At 38.8% G+C, this 22,109-nt stretch overlaps 3 protein-coding genes and 1 long non-coding RNA gene across 5 annotated transcripts in view; 2 read left to right on the plus strand and 2 right to left on the minus strand.

Annotated features, from left to right (window-relative positions):
* The window catches only part of LOC128885947 (thyrotroph embryonic factor), a 62,785-nt gene extending 57,861 nt beyond the window's left edge, over nt 1-4,924 (minus strand). Inside the window, exon 1 of one of the 2 annotated variants that reach the window (XM_054140367.1) lies at nt 4,295-4,924. In XM_054140367.1, the coding sequence (XP_053996342.1) occupies nt 4,295-4,667 (373 nt within the window). In that variant the 5' untranslated portion in view covers nt 4,668-4,924. The remainder of the gene's footprint in view (nt 1-4,294) is intronic. The other variant, XM_054140364.1, reaches the window with a different exon arrangement.
* The window catches only part of LOC128885939 (uncharacterized), a 57,607-nt gene that overhangs the window by 12,293 nt on the left and 23,205 nt on the right, over nt 1-22,109 (minus strand). The gene's annotated exons all lie outside the window — the stretch shown is intronic.
* Nucleotides 8,188-13,221, plus strand: LOC128885955 (uncharacterized). Its single transcript, XR_008459696.1, has 4 exons — nt 8,188-9,046; nt 9,140-9,271; nt 11,274-11,621; nt 11,881-13,221. It is a non-coding gene; the product is annotated as an uncharacterized LOC128885955 (long non-coding RNA).
* On the plus strand, nt 17,544-18,821 carry LOC128885953 (putative RNA-binding protein Luc7-like 2). Its single transcript, XM_054140384.1, has 2 exons — nt 17,544-18,110; nt 18,369-18,821. Exons 1-2 carry the CDS (start codon nt 17,908-17,910, stop codon nt 18,736-18,738), a joined length of 573 nt encoding a protein of 190 aa, XP_053996359.1. The 5' UTR covers nt 17,544-17,907; the 3' UTR covers nt 18,739-18,821.

The following is a 22,109-nucleotide window of genomic DNA, read 5'->3' on the forward strand; positions in this document are numbered from 1 at the left end:
TATTTCATAGACTGTCGAAATGGTTGGAGTTACTGATTATAAATCTAAACTCAACATTCAGAAATAAAAATGGAGAATCTAACATGGCGGGACAGAATAAAGTTGTGGAAAACAAGTTGTAGATGAATCCAGACATTCGTTTACTTTTATCTGTGATTTTGACTGTATTATTAGAGAATGTTATGCTTCGCAATGTATAAATAAAATGTCGGTAGGTTTGATGTTAATTCGACCAGACTGTCGCTGTCGCTGTCGTAGCTCGGAATCATTGGAAAGGGAATATTAGCCTCGCCTTCGAGCAAATCCTTGATCGAGTGGCAGACGTAACGCGAAGAAAAAGATCGCAGCGGTTCAGTTTCGCGGTGGAAAAGAGGTGGAAAAAAGGTGGAAAAAAGGTGGAAACTCGCAGGAAGGAGCCGAGTGGGACGGACGAGTGTAACAAAGTTCGAGAATGGAGTTGGTTGAAATAGACTGGTGGATAGCGAGACGAGGAGAACGAGGAGGAAATCGATTATTCGCCGACTGGCATCCTGCTATCGTCTGCTTAGGAATAAACATTGACCACCGAGTTTATCCTGGAACGTTGCATTATCCACGCCAACGAGACGGAACACCAGCGTCCTTGAGCGCTGGAAATCGCGTCTTGGGATCCTCGATCGAACGCGCTAACGTTGTATTCTTCGTGGAAACGACCAAAACGGGAACCACGGGAGATCTTCGAAAGATCGTAGATCGGTTGAACGCCGCCGCGATTAATGACGCTGGAACTAATTGGCGCGAGGCTCTCGAGACGCGTTTAAGAGACCTTCCGCGACTTGTTCGCGAATTTTCTGGAATATTACAGGTCGCGTGTCCTGGCAAGTCGATTTCCGTTGCCACGGGGATTTTCCATTTGTTCGTCAAGGTTTCAACGTTTCAACGTCTCTCGTGGCCGTTTCGAGCTCCTTATTTCGTGTTTCCTCTTTACGTGCGAGCGAACCTTCCAACTGTTGCTATACAAATTACAGAAACGTCGAGGATATCGCAGTGGGTCGATAAGTATTTGCACATCTAGTTGCTTTTTTATATTAGCCGAGTACACACAGTACACAGATTAAATAATTCCAATATCCCAGATTGAAAAAAGAAAAAAGAAAAGTAAATAAATAAAAATTCCAATTTGATTAAAAAATTAGTTTACTAGCAATTCGTATACGAATTATAATGCTTTCGAGAAGAAATTGCTAGAATTGCTAAATCATTTCAATGTCCTCGAACAACGGTATCGAATTGGACAAATTGCTTCAGAGAAGCGAACGCATCAAAATTCATTGCACAGGATGAGTATCATCGTCGAAGTAACTGGAAACCGCCCGACGTGGTCGCCTAGACTGACCACGTTTCAATTTGAATAAAAGAAGAGTATGAAACTACGAGCGAGAAAGGATGGACCAATGGTAAACAGTGCCGCTCATGGAAATGGCGAACGATTAGATACGGTTTTCGTGTACCGCCACTACGGATGATGGACGTCGCTGTTTATTTCAGCGCCAGGATTATCATGAATTTCCATGGGAGGAAAATAATGGCACGAGCCAACTGCTACGTTTTCATAACAATGTACGCTCGCGAAAACATTCGCCTTCTTTTCAAGATATGGACAACGTTATTTCGAAGAGCTCATTTCCTCCCACGGGCTCTCTTACAATTAGATAAATTCCGACATGCAGAATTTTTGAAAATAAAATTACGATTTGTGAGACAATTATTTGTTACAATTTCATTTTTCTTTAAACAGTAACGCTAAATTATTTTTCTGTTCGTACAACATACTTGGAATATATTTTCTCTAAGCAGCATCTAAAATAGCTTCTAACGAACCGTTAACATTTTGTTGGAATTCTATGAAGCCAATCAAACGTAAAACTGTCTACCAAAGCACAGACTGCATCCGCAGACATAAAAGGATTGTTTTTTTTACTAGTACGTATTAAGATTATAGCGGACTTCATAGAGGATTTCTCTGATAGACATTTTGTCAGACACAGTACAAATTGCTCAGCTGGAAAGAGCAACCAACGACTAGGAAATTCTCAAGCTATCACTATATCCAGTAGAAAATTTGTAATGCCATTACAAACACATATCGCGATGAATATACAATTGCATTCACTGACGGGTCCAAGTTAAAGGACGGCACCTCGGTTGGTGCACAGCGCCACAAAACAATTATAGTAAATTACTGACATTACCAAAGACGGTTTCTGTCTTTTCAACTGGAAGTGCAGCTATGAGAATGCCGGACGAGTATACAAACATGATTCTTGGAAAGAGTCCTGTGTGTTACAAAGTTTATAGAAAAAGCTCCTTCAACTCGGAAACAAACAAGCACAATAGGTGTAGAAATGAATTCTGTGCCTTTCTAAGGTAAACTTATCGTTTAATTATAAAGAAAAATTGTACAACTTTTAATATAAATTTAAGGAGAGCACATACACAGGGCGAGGTGGTTAACTCTATCATCCTAAATAACTTTTAAATAATTTCTTAATTTCTTATTTAAATATCTTCGCTGGTCATTTCCACAGTTCGGGCTTAATAAATTCAAACTACAAACGACAACGCGACCGGTCGAATAAAAGCAACAGATTCTATGAATAATTCAGCGTTCGTTTCACCGACGGTTGCGTCGAGACTTCCTACTCGTCTCGGTCTTCATCCCTTCGCGACGCTTCTACCCAGACAGGGTGGATTTACTTCGTCGATCGTCGTTTTCGTCGACATTTTTGTTTTCGTCCGCGATACGTAAGCAACCACGTAGATTGTGTCGCGCGGTTACGCAAATGCCATTTCGCAGAAAAATCGCATCTACCCTCGTCATCCCGGCACTCTGACGCCTCTGAGTCGCTCTGAGCCCGTCCGAAATCGTTTCGCGTTTTCCACGCGAGCACCCATCGCGCATACCGCACTTGAAACGTTGCTACTTGTTTTCACTACTGTTGCAAACAAAGGTCAACGATTATTGCATTCGACTGAAATGATCATCGTGCTCTCGGCTGTCTCAACGATGGAGAGTATCCTTTTAACTTTCGCTTACAAGATCTCGAGGTCGCTATACGTATATGTATTATTTGATTGATGCATATTCAGAATTTTTCTTGTACAATTCTGTTATTTCCTTTTTTTTTTTATGCGACAAAATTTTGTCAGAAAGTAGTTCGTTCACATACATATCGATAATTATGTTCGATTGTATAATTGTATAATAGTCAAACGTATATATTAAAAGATGTAAACATACCATAAAAATAACTCGAAAAATTCAAATTTTCAGCGTGTGTCACTTGTCGAACTGTAGACGAAAACGTGTAACAAACACAGAAGGCGATTTTACGTTTGCTTCTTTTGGTACCACCGAAGGTATCGATTACGTTAATCGGTCGATTCTACGGCTCCTTTTTTTAAGGTTTATTTGGCCGCCGTTAAAGAAGCAAGGGATATCAAGAGATTTACGTGAAAGAAACGCGATCCTCAAGGGTATAGACATAGACAGAGCCAACGTATAAACGACAGAATGGGATTTTAATCAGGATGATATATACGATATTCACGAAAGAAGCTGAGCTCTCCGACGTTATTAATTCTTCCAGGAGAATCGATCCATTTGGTGATTGACGTCGCGTGACGATCGTCCGTTGCGCTTATGTAATTACGCGTAGAATCCTCTAGGGTTGCGATCAGGATAATAGGTATCCGGAAGCCAAGGACGAGATTGGGTAGAGCACGATGAATCGAACTGGCAGTGGAAAGACTAGCAACATTTTTACGACGAATTCCTTCTCAGGATCTTGTATGTATCTTATTGTGACTTAAAGAGGCGTGCTTTTTAGGTCATTTTTAGTATCTTTTGTATTAAGTATGTAAAAATAATACGTCTATTGTCAAAATTGGAAACGTAGTCGTCGTATAGGAAGTTTTATTAAATAATAAAGAAGTAGTTCTATTCCGTGTAACATAATAAATCAACCTCGACACGTTCAAACCAGCGTGTACCACCGCGCCACGTCGCGCCGCCCCATTGGCGAAGGAACACAAATATCAGCGCCGGCGTGAATGTGTACAACAACAACAAATATCGTGTATTCATTTCACAGAAGAAAAAGAGAAAACTTATGGGACAGAGTAATACTTAGTTGTTGAAATAAATAGTTCCATCGGCAAACAAGTTCGAGGACCGCTGTCCTAGTGGGACATCCTAGAGCACATAGCCGGCATGGTACCCACTGGAAGCCATAGTGAAATCAGTATTGGATACCTGGTCGGTCGTAAGCGGTGGCTCTTCTCGGCGCGTTCTGTCCCCTAACGGGGTGGAATTGCTGCTGTTGGTGCAAGGGTGGTGTCTGTGAGGGCTGAAGTTGCAGATGATACTGCTGAGAGGTCGGATAGTGGGCGGAAGTGTTCGCCGTGGATGCCGCCTGAGGTTCCTGTTGATACTGGCCAGCCTGGTACTGATTGAGGTGATTCGGATGGTGAAAGTGTGAATGGGAATGGGAATGCGTATTCGTATGGGGGTGAGGGTGTGGATGAGAATACGGGGCGCACCAGGTGTAATATTGCTGCCAGGAAGAAGCGGCGGCGGCGGCGGCGTCCACATTTGGCATCCCATCTCCTCTCTCCTCGCTCCCCATTCGAAACCACGCGCTAGGATCGCCTCTCGATGCCAGCTTACAGGCCTTCGATCGTTCTGGTTTCCCTTTCGTTTGCAATTTCGTTTCGCGCCAACTGTCCACTGGCCACTGGCCACTGGCAAAACACTGCTCCTCGAGCCACCGCGTCTTTCGGAACTCTTCGCGAGACTTTCAAGGGATTTCACTAATAAGGAACATTGCGAAACTCGGACACAAACAACACTTGGCTTTTGTCTTCACGATGGGTTCAAGTAAGAGTTTGAAAGTAACAGTTTAAATTGTTGTTGTTAAATGATGTCCACTTGTGACCGAGCAAATTCACATAAGCGGAACCGAGTAGCGTCTCGTTCGATTTTGTGTTTATACAAGTGATATTGTTAAGCTGTCGATTAGTTTTTACATATCCTGAACCACGTCACGACCGATATCACCTGCCACGCGTCACTGACTGCAAAAAGAATCTCCCCAGTTGATCTAGATAACGATGATCACGCGACAAATCAAATCCTGCGAGTATTTTAACGAACCATTACTATATATCAAGGATTTTCTACGAAAATATCAATCCCATTCGTATCCATATTCAGTCGCTGTGCTCTCGATCTTTTACACTAAATCTTCTAAAGCTATCGCGAACGGTTCGAACGAAAGTGCCAGACTTTTCAAAGCGTGTCCGTCTCCTCACCTTCGCGATCCTTTGACCATCGAATACCGTAAGATTAACAAGTAGAAGAAGAGCACAATGTTCTCTCTATCACAGAAACAACGATGATAGATGACGATCGAACGTGTCACATTGTCCTCGGTCACGCTCTTTCACGGCTAAACAGTGTAATTCCACTACTCATCTGCAAAGAAAGTCTCGAAGACACGCTGCCCGAAAAGAACCCAACTGGCGGTAAACCGATCCTCGAATCGAACGAAACCTCTGCAGCCCTATATATGCCTGTATATACGTGTGTGAATTAATATACAGTATGTACAACTCCACTTATCCGAACTGACGACGGTTTTTGGTTGTCTAAACACTTTGGTGAGCTCGTATTACTCGAACTCACCAAACGCAACGTACAGTAGAACTCCATTTGTTCGAACTGACGATACCACGGTACTTGGTTATGATTACACCAACACTTTGATGTGTTTTTATTGACCGAACTCGGTTCACGCAACGTACCGTAGAATTCTATTTATCCAAACTCTGTTTATCGGAACATTTTGGTGAGCTCTTATTATCCGAACTCGAGTCGTCAACTCCAGTTATATGAATTATCCAATTATCTGGTTGTCCCCCGATTCGAATAAATGGACTTGTACTGTATTATTTATGTATGTATGTATATATGTATACGTGGCGTACATGAAAATAAACATAATAATTGCAACATTTTCCCTCCCCCTGCCCCTACCCCTCCCCATCTCTTTCTCTCTCTCTCTCTCTCTCTCTTTCTCTCTTTCTCTCTTTCTCTCTCTCTCTCTCTTACGTTCCTTAAAGAGATTATCAGGAAGTTCGCGTATTTCACGTACGAATAATCAAGGAAGAATACGCGCGCGTAGAGCCTGAAGAGGCTCGAGGATGACTGAGAGAAACAAGTTCCTCTCCTCCGCCTCGAGCGAAAGAGGGTTGAAAGCACGAGGCTCGACGAGTGAGCGGAGGGCGATGCCGGGGGATGTGCTCGGGTCCACGTGCACCAGGAGGCACGTTCCTTGGTCACGTGTATGCTTACACCCCGATAGGAGACGCGCTCGCTGAACGTTCCAGTTTATTTCAGCTGCCGGCTGACGCATGAAATTCGAACCGCTGCGAGCTGCGACAAACGGATTAACGTATTCTTACGTCGAGAGGTAAGTCGACCGCTGCGATAAGGATATTTGGAAATCAATGTTCTCACCTAGTTTGATGTATTGCACCGCGGCTAGGCGGTTCATTTCGACGTTGACATTCAAACGATCATATGTATATCTGGGGAACTGTATACAAAAGTTTGAAAATAGTCATTTGACCGGTCGTGATAGATTTATTGTGCAATTCGTCAAACCAATTTTTTAAAAAATATCACCTTATAGAGAATGACATGACATTAGGAGAGCGAATGAAAAAACAGGTCTGATAGAGTGATCGTTTAAAACGAAAAGGTTGAGAAACTGCTCTATCACGATACCGAAGCAAATAATTTGCAGCGACTCGTCATTTGTGAAAAAAGCGAATCTGTCGATTTGAATATAAAATTAATTTCCACGTTTATAGATTTGAGAATGACTGATAATTATATGAAAAATATTCTAGTGTTTATTATCAGTCCTTACGTCACGTATCAGTCCTTAGTATAATATTGATTCATCGTAGAGACAAATCGACTAGTGAGACCACTGATACACTCTATTAATAAAAAACGGTCGAGAACATCGATAAGGATATTTGGAACTCGATATTCTTTCCTCGTTAGAGGGATGATCCGTGGATATCCAGCTTTAATTAGCGTGTCACGTTACGTTTTTCGCGATGAATAATTCATCCCGAAATTAATCATCGACTAATTGATACTCGGCCTCGAGGAGGTGACGACAACCGTTTTAATGGGATATTCAATCGTTCGCAATCGCAGAAACGATGCCCAATTTAGACGCGCTTCGATAAATGGCCGAACTTGGTTGTTCGATAATTAAAAACGTAAACGTGGTGCTATTTTCTTAAAGGAAAAGAAAAAACAACGGTCGAACGATCAAATTGAAAAAAAATACCGCCAAGGTGGGGAACCGAGGGCACGTCAGCCGTGGCCATGGAGTACGTCGACCTGAATTGACCTGACCTGCGACAACCCAACGTGTTCGACGACAAACTGTCGTATATCAAAGTAATCTCATGCGCGAATCATTGGGACTGGGGCCGACGCGTCGTATGTATACGAACGTACAAAGTGTATCTAAGGGAGGGGGGAACACGTTACGCAGTCATCGGTGCTTGTCACACACTGTTTAATGGGCTACTTCATTTATCCTGGATATAATCTTGCATGTACCATTAATAAAACATTCTTGACTTAACCGTCGGCGTCGCCTAACTGTTTGTCGCTAAGACTCGTCACCTTCTACTTTTGATTTCTCCAGATTCAATTATTAACGAATGTCGTACAATTTTAATAATACCAACTCTAACTGTACACGTGTTGATCCTTTCGATACGTCTGTTTTCTATTTGAATTCAATTCGTTTCTTTTTTAGAAATGAATCGCGTTAAACCAGGGTTGTCTATAAACGAAAGACCGTAGCCAGATAAGAAAGGGACTATTTGTCCCAGCGTAGATAGCGTTCGTTTTTGTTTACATGTGTTCCTGTGAGTCGCAATTGTAATTTGGCCAACGACAATCAGATGTATTCGCTGTCTCATTAGGGTCAAATCCTTTCGCGAATAGAATCTGATGCACCGTGCAACCGCAACCCCCCAAGTCGAGCATCGATTCCAAAGGTACGTTTATCCTTTACAGAGGTCGCACTTGAGAGCCGGACGTAAATGTAGAAGAATTACCTCATCCGTGAAGGGTGAAACCATGCGGTCCACGAACGCAATTTATATTTTAATCGACCTATACAAGACCTTTATCTGTCGAACGCCAGGCAATGTCTCGCCCATCTACCCCATCTGCCGCTCGCCACCCTCTACACCGTCATCTCGACGAAAGGAAAATGGGAACAGATAGGAATAAAAACAAAATCTATCTATATATATACACACGTGTGTATATGTATAAAAAACGGAGTCTCTCATACTTGGACGAACGTGGCCCACAGAACGATCTCGTTGAACCGAGGCCAGGAGACCGGCTGCGAGATTTAAATATGGACGCCGCCGCGCCGTCGGCGCGGAAAATACAAAAGAGTGCGCGGGACGTTCGTCACTGTCTCGGTCCGGCTGCGATTGACTGGCGAAATCGTGCGAGAATGTTAAACGATAATAAACCCCTCCACTCCGATACAATTTAGGCACGGAAGGCTGACCAAGTTCTACAGACTCCCTGTAGCCTGTCAAACTGATTGCGCACGCTAAATCGTCCAAACCGAATGAAACTAATTGCACTCCCTCCTTCTCTACGTGAATTTTACCGTTCCTTAACCGATCGAATTTCATTACGAGCAGCTGTAAAAATAATTTAACACATGTCGGCTGTCAGGCTAAATCGTACATATGGATAAAAGTCGGCATAAATGGTTGGCAAGAAACAAAATGGTTCTCTACAAAACCTTTTGGAATAAGTGAAAATAACCGTGTTCTGTAAACCTGATGTTAAAGTGGTCGATTTTCTATCTGCTTTCTATAAATTACAAGTATCGTTGATATCACCCAACACGTATTATGAAAATAATTATTTGTGTGTATGCACGTAAGTATACCGTATGTATATCCGTCACTATACGCGTACAAATGCCAGGAAAGCATGAAATAACGGATAAAATTTCTTTCCGTTTTATTTCAGGACGTATGCGATCAATGAGTTAAATTTAAATACTGGGAATTCCCTGTCGTATTTTTCGAAACTTCTTGATTTAATATCGAGCTATTGTAACACTCGTTACGCAAGAGCCCTTCGAAGGCAGCCAATAAACAGGTACGTAGTTCTGTTTCTGCACGCTTTGTATTTATTAGCTCCCCGATCTCCCCATCGAGCCACCACCCCCACCCTTCGACACGATTTTCATCGAGTGCCGCTGCTCGCGTGTCCCGCCACGTGATTCTGACACGTGGGAGTACCGTTCGCGATATCGAACCATCCCGTGCTCGAGATATTTCCGAGATATTCGAGATACAGAGGTCGCACGGTGGGCTGGAATTCTAGAAAAATAAAAACAATTTTCGGATTTCCATAAAACTCTACGTGGAAGGATTTTCGTCTCTCTGATTACGAATCAGATATCCGAATTCAAAAATGTTGAATGGCGAAGCCAGTTCGACCCGTTGATTTGTTACAAAGTTATTAGGATCTTCCTGATTCTCTCTATAGGAAAGTTTCTTGATATGGTAATTTAAACAATTTTTCAACAATCCAACTAAATCATTTTTGTAATTCATTTTCATCTTTGGTACTTCTCCAATTATGATGGGTTATGAGGGTGGTCCACGTAACGTGCTCAACCCCGTTAACTTGTAAACTTTAGAATCTAAAGTATGCATAGTATAAAAAAAACTGTTTATACAGAAATTACACGATTTAAAACTAAATATATATATATCGTTAATTAAAAATAGTGTTAAATGATCGCACGTGATCGACTAAATTCGTTCCGCAATTTCAAGGTCTGCTTCGTTATCCTAAATGGAATGCTATACTTTTCATGTAAATACATATATCGAAGTCGGAGTATCGAAGTAAAAAATTATTGACTTGAATTAGCACTAAACCTAAAATTTCGTCATCATCGAGATATTTTCATTATTATTTTTTTGTTTCGTTCACGGCAAAGTCCGTGACTAATCACGTGGGAAAGTACCACGTGCATTAGGTAGCATTGTAATGCGCATCGTGTCCTTGCGGCATTCGCAAGGCATTTTGCCATTCCCGTTAAATACCACGGTACACAGGATGAACGCGCAGCATTTATAGAATCTATGGCAATCAATGAAGCGGGTTAGAGAAACGGCGGATATGCGGACTGAAGATTTTAAGGGGGAAGTCTAGTTCGGCCAATGTTTTTTTTTTTTGCATTTTTAAGATATATTAGATCGTCCCACGAGTTCATGCCACTTATTATTCTGCTAAATGGAAGAAGAAAGTACGCTTCATTTGATGAACGATTTTAGGGAGTCACTACGAACAAATAAGAGCTTGATTACCTCTTTACGGTTGAGAAACTAGTCTTGTAGCGTTAACTCAAATTTATTGTCTCAATATTTACTAGCATTACCTAGTATTTATTTGCGATACAACGCGAAAAAAAGCAGTAAATCAAAAGTTAATCTAAAAATTCCTAAAACGATATGCGACGATCGTGATTTTCCCATTTTTCTGAATCTACATAGAAAAGACTCGGTGCCGGACGTGCCGGCTACGAAGGCCGGTCTCCGGACGTGACATCACTGACAATCGGTTTTTCAGACACGTGAGAAAACAATTGTTCCTTACAATGCCGTAATAAAATGGTACACTACCGAGATCAATTTAATTGAGCTTCTCCGTGCGTGCCGCAGCTGGACGAGTACATTGATCACAATGATACAACACCGACAAACGATAATACAAACAACTCGCTGGAACCTCCGTTATTCGAAATTTCATAAACATATCAAAAATAATTTAACAAATAATAAATAATACCGGTCGAACAATAGAATTAAAAAAAAATATATTATCTCATAGAGAATGACAAAACGAAACTTTTTTATGTTTACAGTTTATTCATACGACGTTCATTTTCAGAGATAAAAAGTGAAAACTTAGAAAGCCTTTTTCCTGAAATTCATGTTTTCCAACGAACTTTTAACTTTTCAATTTTTATTTTCGAATCTAAGCATCCTATGAATAAACTGTAAATATAAAACAGATTCGTCTAATCATCCCCTATAAGCCGATATTTTTTTTAAATTGATTTAACGAATATGAATATTTCTCTTAGGCCACTTCTCGAAAACCTTCGATAACCTTGGAGATCTTCCTAGATAAAAAGAAAAAGAAATATATACGTGTCGAATCGAGTAACCTCCTCCTTTTCGAAGTCGATTAAAAAGATAAGATATCATCGATAACTACCTAAATTTTGGATTCGGTAACCAACTATCGTTCGGGGGTGTTTTGTTACCGCAAGGATTAATAAGACTGTTGAAGACGACACAACTATTACGCAACTTGTGTACTCCATTCAATAGTACTTTATGAATGCGGAACTCGACATGTTGTCTGCCATAATATCAGATAGACAAGGAAAGGATTCAATCTGTCCTCCTTAATGTGCTTTCGCAGGATGGTAAGACACGTATACATACATATATGCTATACTCGTAGAATATTACATATGACATCTAATCGTTTTAGAAATATCCAATTAAAGGAAAAAGTATTTACAGACAAGTCTGTAGGTACACGAATCAAAGGTAACCGTGTTTCTAGGTAGAAAACTAGAAATTGCATTCTAAGGAAACAGTATGTTAACGTAATGCGATAATATAATGGAAAATTCTGAGAAAATTCTGAAATTAAATGTAATATTATTTTCTGATATTTAGAATCGCTCGTTCGCGGTAAATCACAGCGAGATGGTGACTCAGATGTAACACTTGGAAAACTCGATTGAATGAGATGCCTGAGGCTTACGTAACGGCGACGATATCGACACAGCGAGTTGCAGCGGCGGCGATGTTTGCGATCGGCAAGGCCATGCCTCCAGAATTTACTGGCTACCACGTTACCCGATGGGTAAAAGGTTTCGTACAGACGACTACAGCGAGTAACTTTATCATTCGAATACTTTACACTTTCTTACATCGTCGCTTTATAATTTCTTCTATACCGCGGGATAAAGTAATCGAGGAGGTATTCTAGTCTAGAGCTTTTAAAATATTGACTTTTTTGCACTTTCTCAAAGTATAGAGTCTATACTATACTATACTATACTATACTATAGATTTTTAAAAATATGTCTGTAGAAATTTCTACGAAAAATAAGCCACGGAGATTGGACCCCACGATCTTCAAAGTCGTCGGTTTCTTCTACACGACCAATCCCGTACCCTGCAATTCGTGTTCTTCTTGAACTCCTTATTCTTGACTTAGGGGTATCGCGATACTATATGTACATCTACCAAAGGATTTGATTAAATTTGGAAAATTAATGAAGTTAGGGACGTTTAAAGAAAAGGTGTCCGCAATGACATATAATCGGCAAAATAATGACTGAAAATAAGTCGTACATTAATGAAAAAGCACAGAATATTTGTCATCGAGATATAGAATGGAGCCTGCGATTTTAAATGATCACCTTTGTATAAAAATATATACGATATCGATCATAAAATCTGAGATAATATTTGAAATAACATTGTTTGAAAGGTGGTCGAGTGTGCTCTGGGATTCGTAGAAGGTGTGCAAAGAAATGAACGGCCGAGCAATTAGTAAGAAATCTCCGCGAAGAAAATCCGTCGCGCGGCGATTGCTGCAAGGTGGACAAGAGAAAGAATTCGATGAAAATGTCCCATAAAATGGACAGGATAAAGAACGTGAGATTTCTCGCTTCGGGATTCATTAAAGGCCAGAAGGCTGACGATCTTACGCGTATACCTCGTACCAAACGAATCGTGAAGCTGCGCGCCTTTCGCTTCCGGTTCACCGATCTCTCCACATTCGTTAAGCCGCGCGTTCTGTTCCCGACATTTATGCGACCACTTTCGCTTGGCCTGGCCACGATTCTCCGCTACTCTTTCCAATTCATCCTCCCGAGCAAATAACGCCTACGCTTACGAATCTTCGACTAACATCTTCCGAATATTCGTTTCTGCTGTAACACACGTTTGCGGGACATTTTAATTACGTATTTCTATCATTAGGGAACTGAACTGGGGAACTTGGGGAAAAAAATTATAGGATTAAATATCTTTCAAATATTTCCTACATAACCGCAAAATATTTGGGGCGGACTCGATCGTCAGAATTGTATGCAGTTAATTTTACTTTTTTATTTTACTGTTTTATATAATATGTATATAAAAAAACTCTCATCAATTAACGTACTTGATTTTTTCAAAATTTTGTCAAATATATCGAAGGAGGCTCGAACGAAAGAATCGAACAAGGTATCCATCATTCTTTTCTAACTCAAGCATTAACTAGCATCATCTATAATATCCATTAAACTTAATACGACAATTCCTGTGACGAAGCTAGGCAATTTAGAATCATTTGGACAATCAGTTTATGCAGGAACTCGTGTCAGCCAGCTAACAATAAACAACTCGTACACGGATCTCGCATGGATGGATGCGTCGTGTCCGGTGAGCGTCCTTGTGCATTCACGATGCTTCTCATTTCGCTATACTTGACGAAAAAATACAATTGGCGATAGAAAAAGATTTAAAAAAAAAAAAAAAAAAAAAAATGTAAGAATGTAAGAATGAATACGAATGAAATCGTACGACACGCAACGAGAATGTTATTTCACCAAATCAAATCTGTCGATAAAGTTTGGCATTCTGAAAATATTAACTAAATTATCTATATTGATACATAGTGTTTGTAATTTTTATTGTCGATATTGAAATTCTGGTTTTTGAAATACATGTATATACAAAGATCAGCATCGAGAAAATACAAAAATACAGTGAAACCTGTTTTGCGCGGTCTTGTGGGGTATATGAAAATCATACGATATTGTAAATTCGAATTTACTAAACGCGAGCATATAACCGCGGTCGATTATTAATAAAGGAAGAAAAACGAAACGCGTCGTCTATTGCATTGCGAACAGTGTGTGGCTTGACATTAGTTACATACTTACCGACCTTCGATGTGTGTGGATACACAATACACATTACACATCTTTTGAGATTAATTATTTTTTCTATTTAGATACAGTTTCTGTATTACTTTTATTTTATTTTTAGACACAAGTACTCCCTTAAAATGAATATTTCCAAGTGAGTCTTTTTTTATGCGGTCCCTCTCCGCTGCAGAACAAAATATCTTTTTCGATATGGCATGAACAATTATTTGTTGTAGCTATTTACAAAGTTTCTAAGTGCGTATTTTTTTTTTATGCGTTTCCTATCTACCACTGACAAACAGGTTAGACTGTATTCCCTTATCTAAAGAACCATATTCCACGATTAATTCGGATAAAAAAGGTTTTCTGGTGCGTTAGAGATACCGATGGTAGGTTCGCGATGGTGCCACGAAATTCCATGAACCCGTGCCAGATGCCAGTAGAGTCCGACTGTGTTCGTGCTGCTCTCTGCAGGAGATCCCGCTAACATTGTAAGAAGCTCCTTATCAGAATTTATTCTTTCTCGCCTACTGCGGCTGAGATTTCTTAAATAGCATCGACGTCGACTATTACTTTACCGAAATCATCACTGTATGCATCCAACGATCGAGCCCCTACCATTCTAACCCAAGATAATCGCTGGATTACAAACAAATGCAACTATGACTACACGTGGCATCAGATTCTTAACCCAAATTGCTTTATTGACGTAAAAACGTGTACGACTGTTGCGAAACGAAACACACACCACATCACTTGTATAAAATTATTATACTTTACTGACTTCTCACACGTTTTTCTCTATTAATCTCGTATATAGTTACCTATATTTTCATTTGTACAAAATCTATTCCTTGTATTTATACTTTTTTTTATATATGTATATAAAACGCAACAGAAACAGTTTGTTTACAATAACAGGGTAATTAAAGTGTTGCAATTAGTCGAACAAGTTTGCGAAATACACGTAGGTAAGTGACGTTCTACGTAACGGTTAATTTCTGATTGTGATCACGTAAACTGAAGGAACTCGATTAAAATTAGATCGATCGATTTCACCGATCGTTTGAATTAACACCAACCGTTTATCTCTACGCTAATTAATAATCGATCCACGCTCCAGACGCATCTAATCTCCACCATTAACCTAAAACGTATTTTTTCTAAATACCTGTTTTGTTCCAAGTAACTAGCTATTTACCGTATCGAATTTGCATACGTTATATAATAAAGCGTTACGCTTTATCCTGCAGGATCGTTAAGCATGTGCATCACGTACGATCTTGGCTTGTTTTCATTTTTAACGAGGCAGAAATTTTTTAAGCAAACACGCCGCTCAACGATTACCGATATTCAAACATGATGGAATTTTATCGGCGTACGAAGGAAACATGCTATGTGAACAATTACTGTAACACGTATTTGTGGTTAGTAGAAGTTAGCATAACAACTATTATAACAATCTCAGTAAGATATACATATATACAAATATATATTTTGTACGCGTGTAGTACATAATAATATAGCATATATATATATGATTCAAACAAATGCATTGGTTTTGTACCGAGGTCGCTTAAAAATATGAGAAAAAATAAGAACATAGCCCATGTATGATTAAAAAATGAAGAAATTATATTGCTTGTTTTACAAGTTCACAGTCGGAATTCCGTATTTCTTAAGTAAGAAGCACCTATGTAAAAATCTTTGATTACTTTTTTTCATCTTTCGTAACCCTGTTACACCCTGTGTGTGTACGTTTTAATGCAATCGATAGAATACATAACTAGAACACTGAAAAATATTACACAAACATATTTTTTTCTATCGATTGGTGTTCATGTGCAAGGAGTGAAAACTATCCCTGGACTTGTGAACGAAATTCCTATTTAAATATATTGTTTAAAATTGATCTGCCTCTAGGAAGACTTTATTTCGGACCAATTTCACTGTCTAGTCGAACAATTTCAAATGGACCTCTCGTCCAAGTATTTCGCTCCAAGATGCCATTGAAACGCGACAAAACATTCGCGACACATTTCGCTCGGTTTCACTTTTCTCGTCGCTCGTCTCCCATCGATAACTCGAACGGTAATTTTTCGAGTAGTTCTCTAATTGCGGACTAAATTTGCAAGTCAAACAGGCGGAAGAGTACTATATTTACGAAGGCATGAGAAAACAGCTTCGGTGACGTCACCGTTTAAAGGTCTATCGCGGTCTACTGGCGCTATTCGGTGGACGTTTTATTTCTGCTTTGTTGGGCCAACGAGACCAACAGAGAGACCGCGAGCCAATGAATGGAAGGAAAGTAGACATGCGAACCGGAAAGAAATAGGTAGAATTCTGATTTCTTGATTTCTTTTGCTGGATGTTCGCCAATTATCAAACCAGCGACCATTTCCAAACAACTTGAATGGAAAGAAGTACAGTAGAATCTTCCGTATCTGAACCCCCATGTCCATTTTTTATTGAACAATCGATGCAAGATGTTAATTCGTTAATATACTATTTCAGTATAACGTACAAATTTTTGTAAAAAGAACTTCAGAGTAACACTGCAGAATAAACATTCGTCACTGTTTGGCATTGTTTCTGCTGTTCAAATAAACTGAAATAAAACAATCAACCAACCTTTTATTCCGTGAGAATATCGTCATCGTGTAAGGGAAAAGAAATTCAAAAGGAACTTTTTTCTAGACACAAGAGGGTGCACTCCATTGTGAATCAACCCAATAGTATGTTATTACAACCCAATTATACCCAATTGTATAATTATTCGTAACTTAAAGAACGATCGATCCCTTACTAATGATTAGTTTACGGATTCCATGTGTTTGTAATATAAACTAATACAGTAAATGAAATAATAATATTATTATAATTATTCTTTATTATTGTAGTTTTATTTATTATTGTTCGTGATAAATGGATAAAATCCACAATTTACTAATAATTTATGTGTTTTAGGTATGCAAAAATTCAACATCCCGTATAGAATAAGAATACAGAATACAGAATAAGAATATCCTCGTTTTTCAATTACGCCACTGTATCAAACGGGCGACGATAATACTAGCGACGTGACTGACTGTATGCAACCGACAATCGTCTCGTGGAGACCGGTTGCGATTTCTGGTCAAATCGCACGAAATTTCGCGTGCTCATATTTCCAAAACTTTAACAAAAGGATCAAATCTCCGTTCGTAGTAAAAAGAAAAAGAAGAACTAGAGAAGAAGTTCTCTAGCGCTTTTCGATGACATCTGGATAGAAAATTTTTAATGTGACTACCAGACCTGATGAGAATTATAGCAATAGCAAGGATTCATCATAGATGAAGGCAATCTTTTCGAATACACGGCGGCTGGCAGGCTACAGTTTCCAAAAATGTAAGTTTACCATGTTCGACCGTGTCTCGAAACATTTCAATATATTTTTCGTTCCATTAACACGTTGATCGCCACGTCACTTCGAAATGGGTGACAGGACTTTCTATAAAGTTTTAAAAAATGTCAAGGAAGCAACATTTCTTGATAGACGTATCGGCTGAACTATCGAAGACAATAGTTGAAACGATTGAGAATACTAGTCTATCGGACCGTTGAAATTCTAGAGGCAAGCTAAAATCCTATAATAATTTATAATAATTCCAAAACGAAGCACCATTTGACATTTTTGCAAAAGCAATTGTGGCTCAGAATCGTCTCAGCTACCCTCCATTTCTGGATCTTACACTAATTCTGGTACACCCTGTACGTATATTCAGAATTAGCTGCGATCATGCCTGTGAAGAAGTCTCGCAAAATCGAGGCGCAAGTCGTCGAGGCTATACGCAGGTTGCAAGCCGTCCATGGATCGACTCCGCGAGAAATCTCCAGTCACATTTCTCAGGAATACAACCTCCCCGTGAGCGAGGTCAAGCGACAAGTTCAAATCGCCCTGAAGCGAGGTGTGGCATATGGAATACTTCAACGTTCGACTGGGTAAATTATCTTAAATTATCCGCCAGAAATTTTCAGAGTTTCTCGCAATAAAAAAAAAAAAAAAAGGGTTCAAGCTACTACAGACTGCTTCCACTTATCAATAACAGGAGTGAAAATGTTCATTTGTTCGTTTATGAAAGTCGATTTCCCTGTAATGAATAATCTTTTTCAACCCTGTAAAACAGAGTGAGACATCTGAGAAAAGGGGCCAGGTTATATGCGATATCCTTTCTGATTCAAGATTACGTCTTTTTCCAGAGGATGTTACACGTACAACCAAGACTTCCTCGAGAAAAACATGATGAATTCTGGTGACAGCGGTGTGGAAGTGCCGAGCCACAGAAGAGGTAGACGCAGACGACGACGATCCAGAAGATCTAGCAGGAGGCGGCGCAGATCTCGGCGCAAATCGCGCAGGAGAGGATCCCGCAGAAGAAGGCGCAGCAGACGTAGAAGGAGGGCTGAGGTTCCGAAGGAAATCGACGGATTACTGGAAAAGTCTTTGGCGAAACAACCCAAGAGAAGCAACAGCCTCTTAAGAAAGGAGAGTCCACAGAGCAATACATCCTCCGTCTCCGATTGTAACGAAGAGAGAAAAACCTCCAAGAGAGATTTCACGATGGTTTGATTCAAAGTATGTACAAAGATTGACACAAGAAAAAGAAACGGTACAGCTGGTAAAATTTACACGTTTCAGACTGTTTTCGTGAATCCATTTCCTCGTTCAACACGTTCTTCGTCGAGACTTGTTTTCCATTTTCTTAGAAATTTTATTAATAAAATGTCGCGACCCGTTGAGTACTAGACGTCGCTCGATGTCACGAACATCTTTGTTTGAACATACAATTTTTTATAACAAATATCAGAATTCTTACAAACATTGTAACTAGATGTGTAATAAAATGATTGTCTATATCTGTTACGCACACTTTAAATACCTAGCGAGTATACAAGAAAATTTTCAAAACGCAAAATACAGCAAAATACTACTAAATACAGAATATTTCAGCATCATAGGATATAATTGCATGCAATTTTTTCAATCGTTTACTTTTTGTTTATAACTCCGGTAAAAATTGATGAATCGTTTTGAAATTTGTCAGAGTTACTACTTATAATAATAGAAACGGGCCGTAAAAATTTCAAATTTTTATCTCAATTATTTCCATACATATATATATATAATATAAAGCTATTTTCTCTAGTTAGAATATTTTTGTAATATTATCTTAAATGTTTTAGATATGAATTTTCAAATTAGCTGAAAAAGAATGTTTGTTTATGAAACTTTTATAAAAAATAATAAATGTTTCCTTCATTTACAGTTCGTCGACAAAGATACCTTCACGTTTGCCCAAAAAGGGGACTCGGAGGACAAATTTAAAGGGAACTTGAAAGAAATTGTACATCAATTATCGTTTCGATTATTAATTTAGTAGAATTTATTACGAATCTATACGTATATTTAGGTATGTCTTCGTTTTGTATATTTTTATAGTCACGACCGTACAACACAAAGTAAAAATAAATTTACAAACTTTTTATACGCATATACAAGGGCATTTTCGAAGGAAATTATTTAGAGGGTCTCTATCGTTTTCGAAAACGCAAGAAAAAAGGGCCTAGCAAGGTAAGCATAGGCAAATGGCACCCACGCCAATTCTTGGTATTATTGCTTGGTAAACGATGTACCTCGTCTGAAACATTATTCTGTAAAATTTCAGATCGCTAACCTCTCGCATAAGGATAACATGAGCGTCCAAAGGTAATTAAGACTGTTTACCCACGTATTACCCTTGGACGAGAGGGTAGCGACCTGAAATTTGATTTAAGCCAGAGAACTGCACTTTTCTGCAGTTCACCTGTATAATGAATAAAGTTAAATTTTGAAAAAATTCTTTGAGATACTTTCAAGTATCACCGAAGACGACGGTATACTCAAATTAGAAAAAAAATCTGAAATGCTGGTACATTTAGTGTCCGATTTCACTTGGAATTACCCAAACACGATCAAATCGCGGCGTCACAGACATCGTAATCTCATAACTTTCGTCTCCCAGCTGGATATTCACCGTCCATTTGGATCACCCAAGGATTCGAATACATATACGAGAAGAGGAAAACTTGACAGTTAGTCCCATTCTAATAGTCGTCCGTTGTAAACCCGTGGCAGTTGGTCGACGACGACGGCCCTGCTCACGGCCTTGTTGGCTAATGATAGTCTTGCTAATAATGCGTTCGCATACGCACACGTGTAGTTGTAACGCGTGACTATTTCACCTAGGCAGCTTCGTGGATAGACGAGCGTCGTCAAAATCAGAAGCATTCGATAACAATATTAACAATGTAAGCACAGCTTACTCAATCGCTACGATATTCAAATTTCGACGGTCTCTGTACATACTCTGTATAACGGAGTATTCCGTGAGATGGTGAAACTTTCTAAAACGTTCGACAATATTATTCTTTCAATAACTGATATATGTATATGTATATGTATATTTATTATGTGGTACGAGTAACGCTACGCAAAAGTATTCGTAAAGCTCGTAGTAAAGCCTATCAGCATTTGTAGATCCTTTGTTTTTCACTTTGAAAACAAACTATTTACAACATTTTTTTCTCGTTGAAATATTGCAAGAAGAAAAATATTCAGTAGCTAGAGGAGAGTTTGAGGAATTTTGAACACATCAACATTCACACTTAAATTAGCACAAATATGTGCATATGCTAAGCTTGATGTAACATAGATCCTTATTACATTTTCAGTGATAGATATATTACTATACTGAAAGATTGATATAAAAATAAATACCTCTGTTGGCTGAAGGAGCAAATTTTAACATACATATGACGTCTATTCAGGTGTGTAACAACGTGTAAAGACGTTCTTTCAAACTGAAAAAAATTACCGTTATGTAAAAAAAAATAATGAGGACATAATCGTAAGCATGGAGGTCATAATGAAAATGCAAAGATAAAACCTTACATTCGAAATAATTTCCGACCGAGTTACAGTATATTACAGAAGACTATTTAACTCGACTTGGCTCATTAAAAGGTCAACGAATGATTAGAAATATAGCGGGGCTAGGAATTTTGTGACGAGCCGATGACGCCAAGGAAATATAGTGCAGTTCGTAATTATTCTGACCGTGGAATTATGTATTATCGTAACGTCACTCTAGTCGTACGAATATTTTTCAAATTAACATCTTTATATGTATATTAAGAAACGAAACGAACGTAACTTCTAGTTTTACGTATTACGGAACTATATTATAATTACAATTATAATAGAACGCGGATCTTTGTATATTTATAAGAAATTCGAATGTGCGAGAAGCTACAAAATGCACATAGTATGCGATAATATAAACAATTATTGAATGTAAAGTTGATATTTTAATATTTTCAGAGTGAAATAAATTCCTATTTAGGTTCAATTTTTATAAGTGCATTTGCAAAGAATTGATTTTGCTGAAAAATCAACAGTCTACTAGTAACCAGCAAAAATATATTTCTTTTTGTAAAGTTCCATACATAATAATATAATACTACGTTTGGAGCAACGAAACAATTCCGAGTTTCGTTTGAATTTAGGAACAATTGGTGTGAACGCGTCGAATAGTTGGGAGATACTCGTCAGGACAACGGGATCAAAGATTTCGAAACTTTCAATCTTTGTAATTTTCTGTCACACCCGTAACAACCGTGACATGGAAGCCATATTTTGAGGCATCGTGTAAAGGCTTCGGGTCGTCGCACACTTGTACGATTCGTCGTATTACAGCAGTCATATTCTCGGTCACTGCTTCAACAAACATTGTTAATAACTAATCTAACTATTGTCAGAAATTAATTTTTAGTTATATTCCAGCTAACGGATGTAACGATACAGAAAAATTTCTCACAACTACTGTGTTCGGTGAATACTTATTCTGAACCGTGATTCTTATTAATATTTAATCGACGACTCATTGTTACTATATATTGAAC

Source organism: Hylaeus anthracinus, unplaced genomic scaffold, assembly GCF_026225885.1.
Source record: "Hylaeus anthracinus isolate JK02 unplaced genomic scaffold, UHH_iyHylAnth1.0_haploid 11982, whole genome shotgun sequence".
In the NCBI taxonomy this organism is placed as follows: Eukaryota; Metazoa; Arthropoda; class Insecta; order Hymenoptera; family Colletidae; genus Hylaeus; species Hylaeus anthracinus.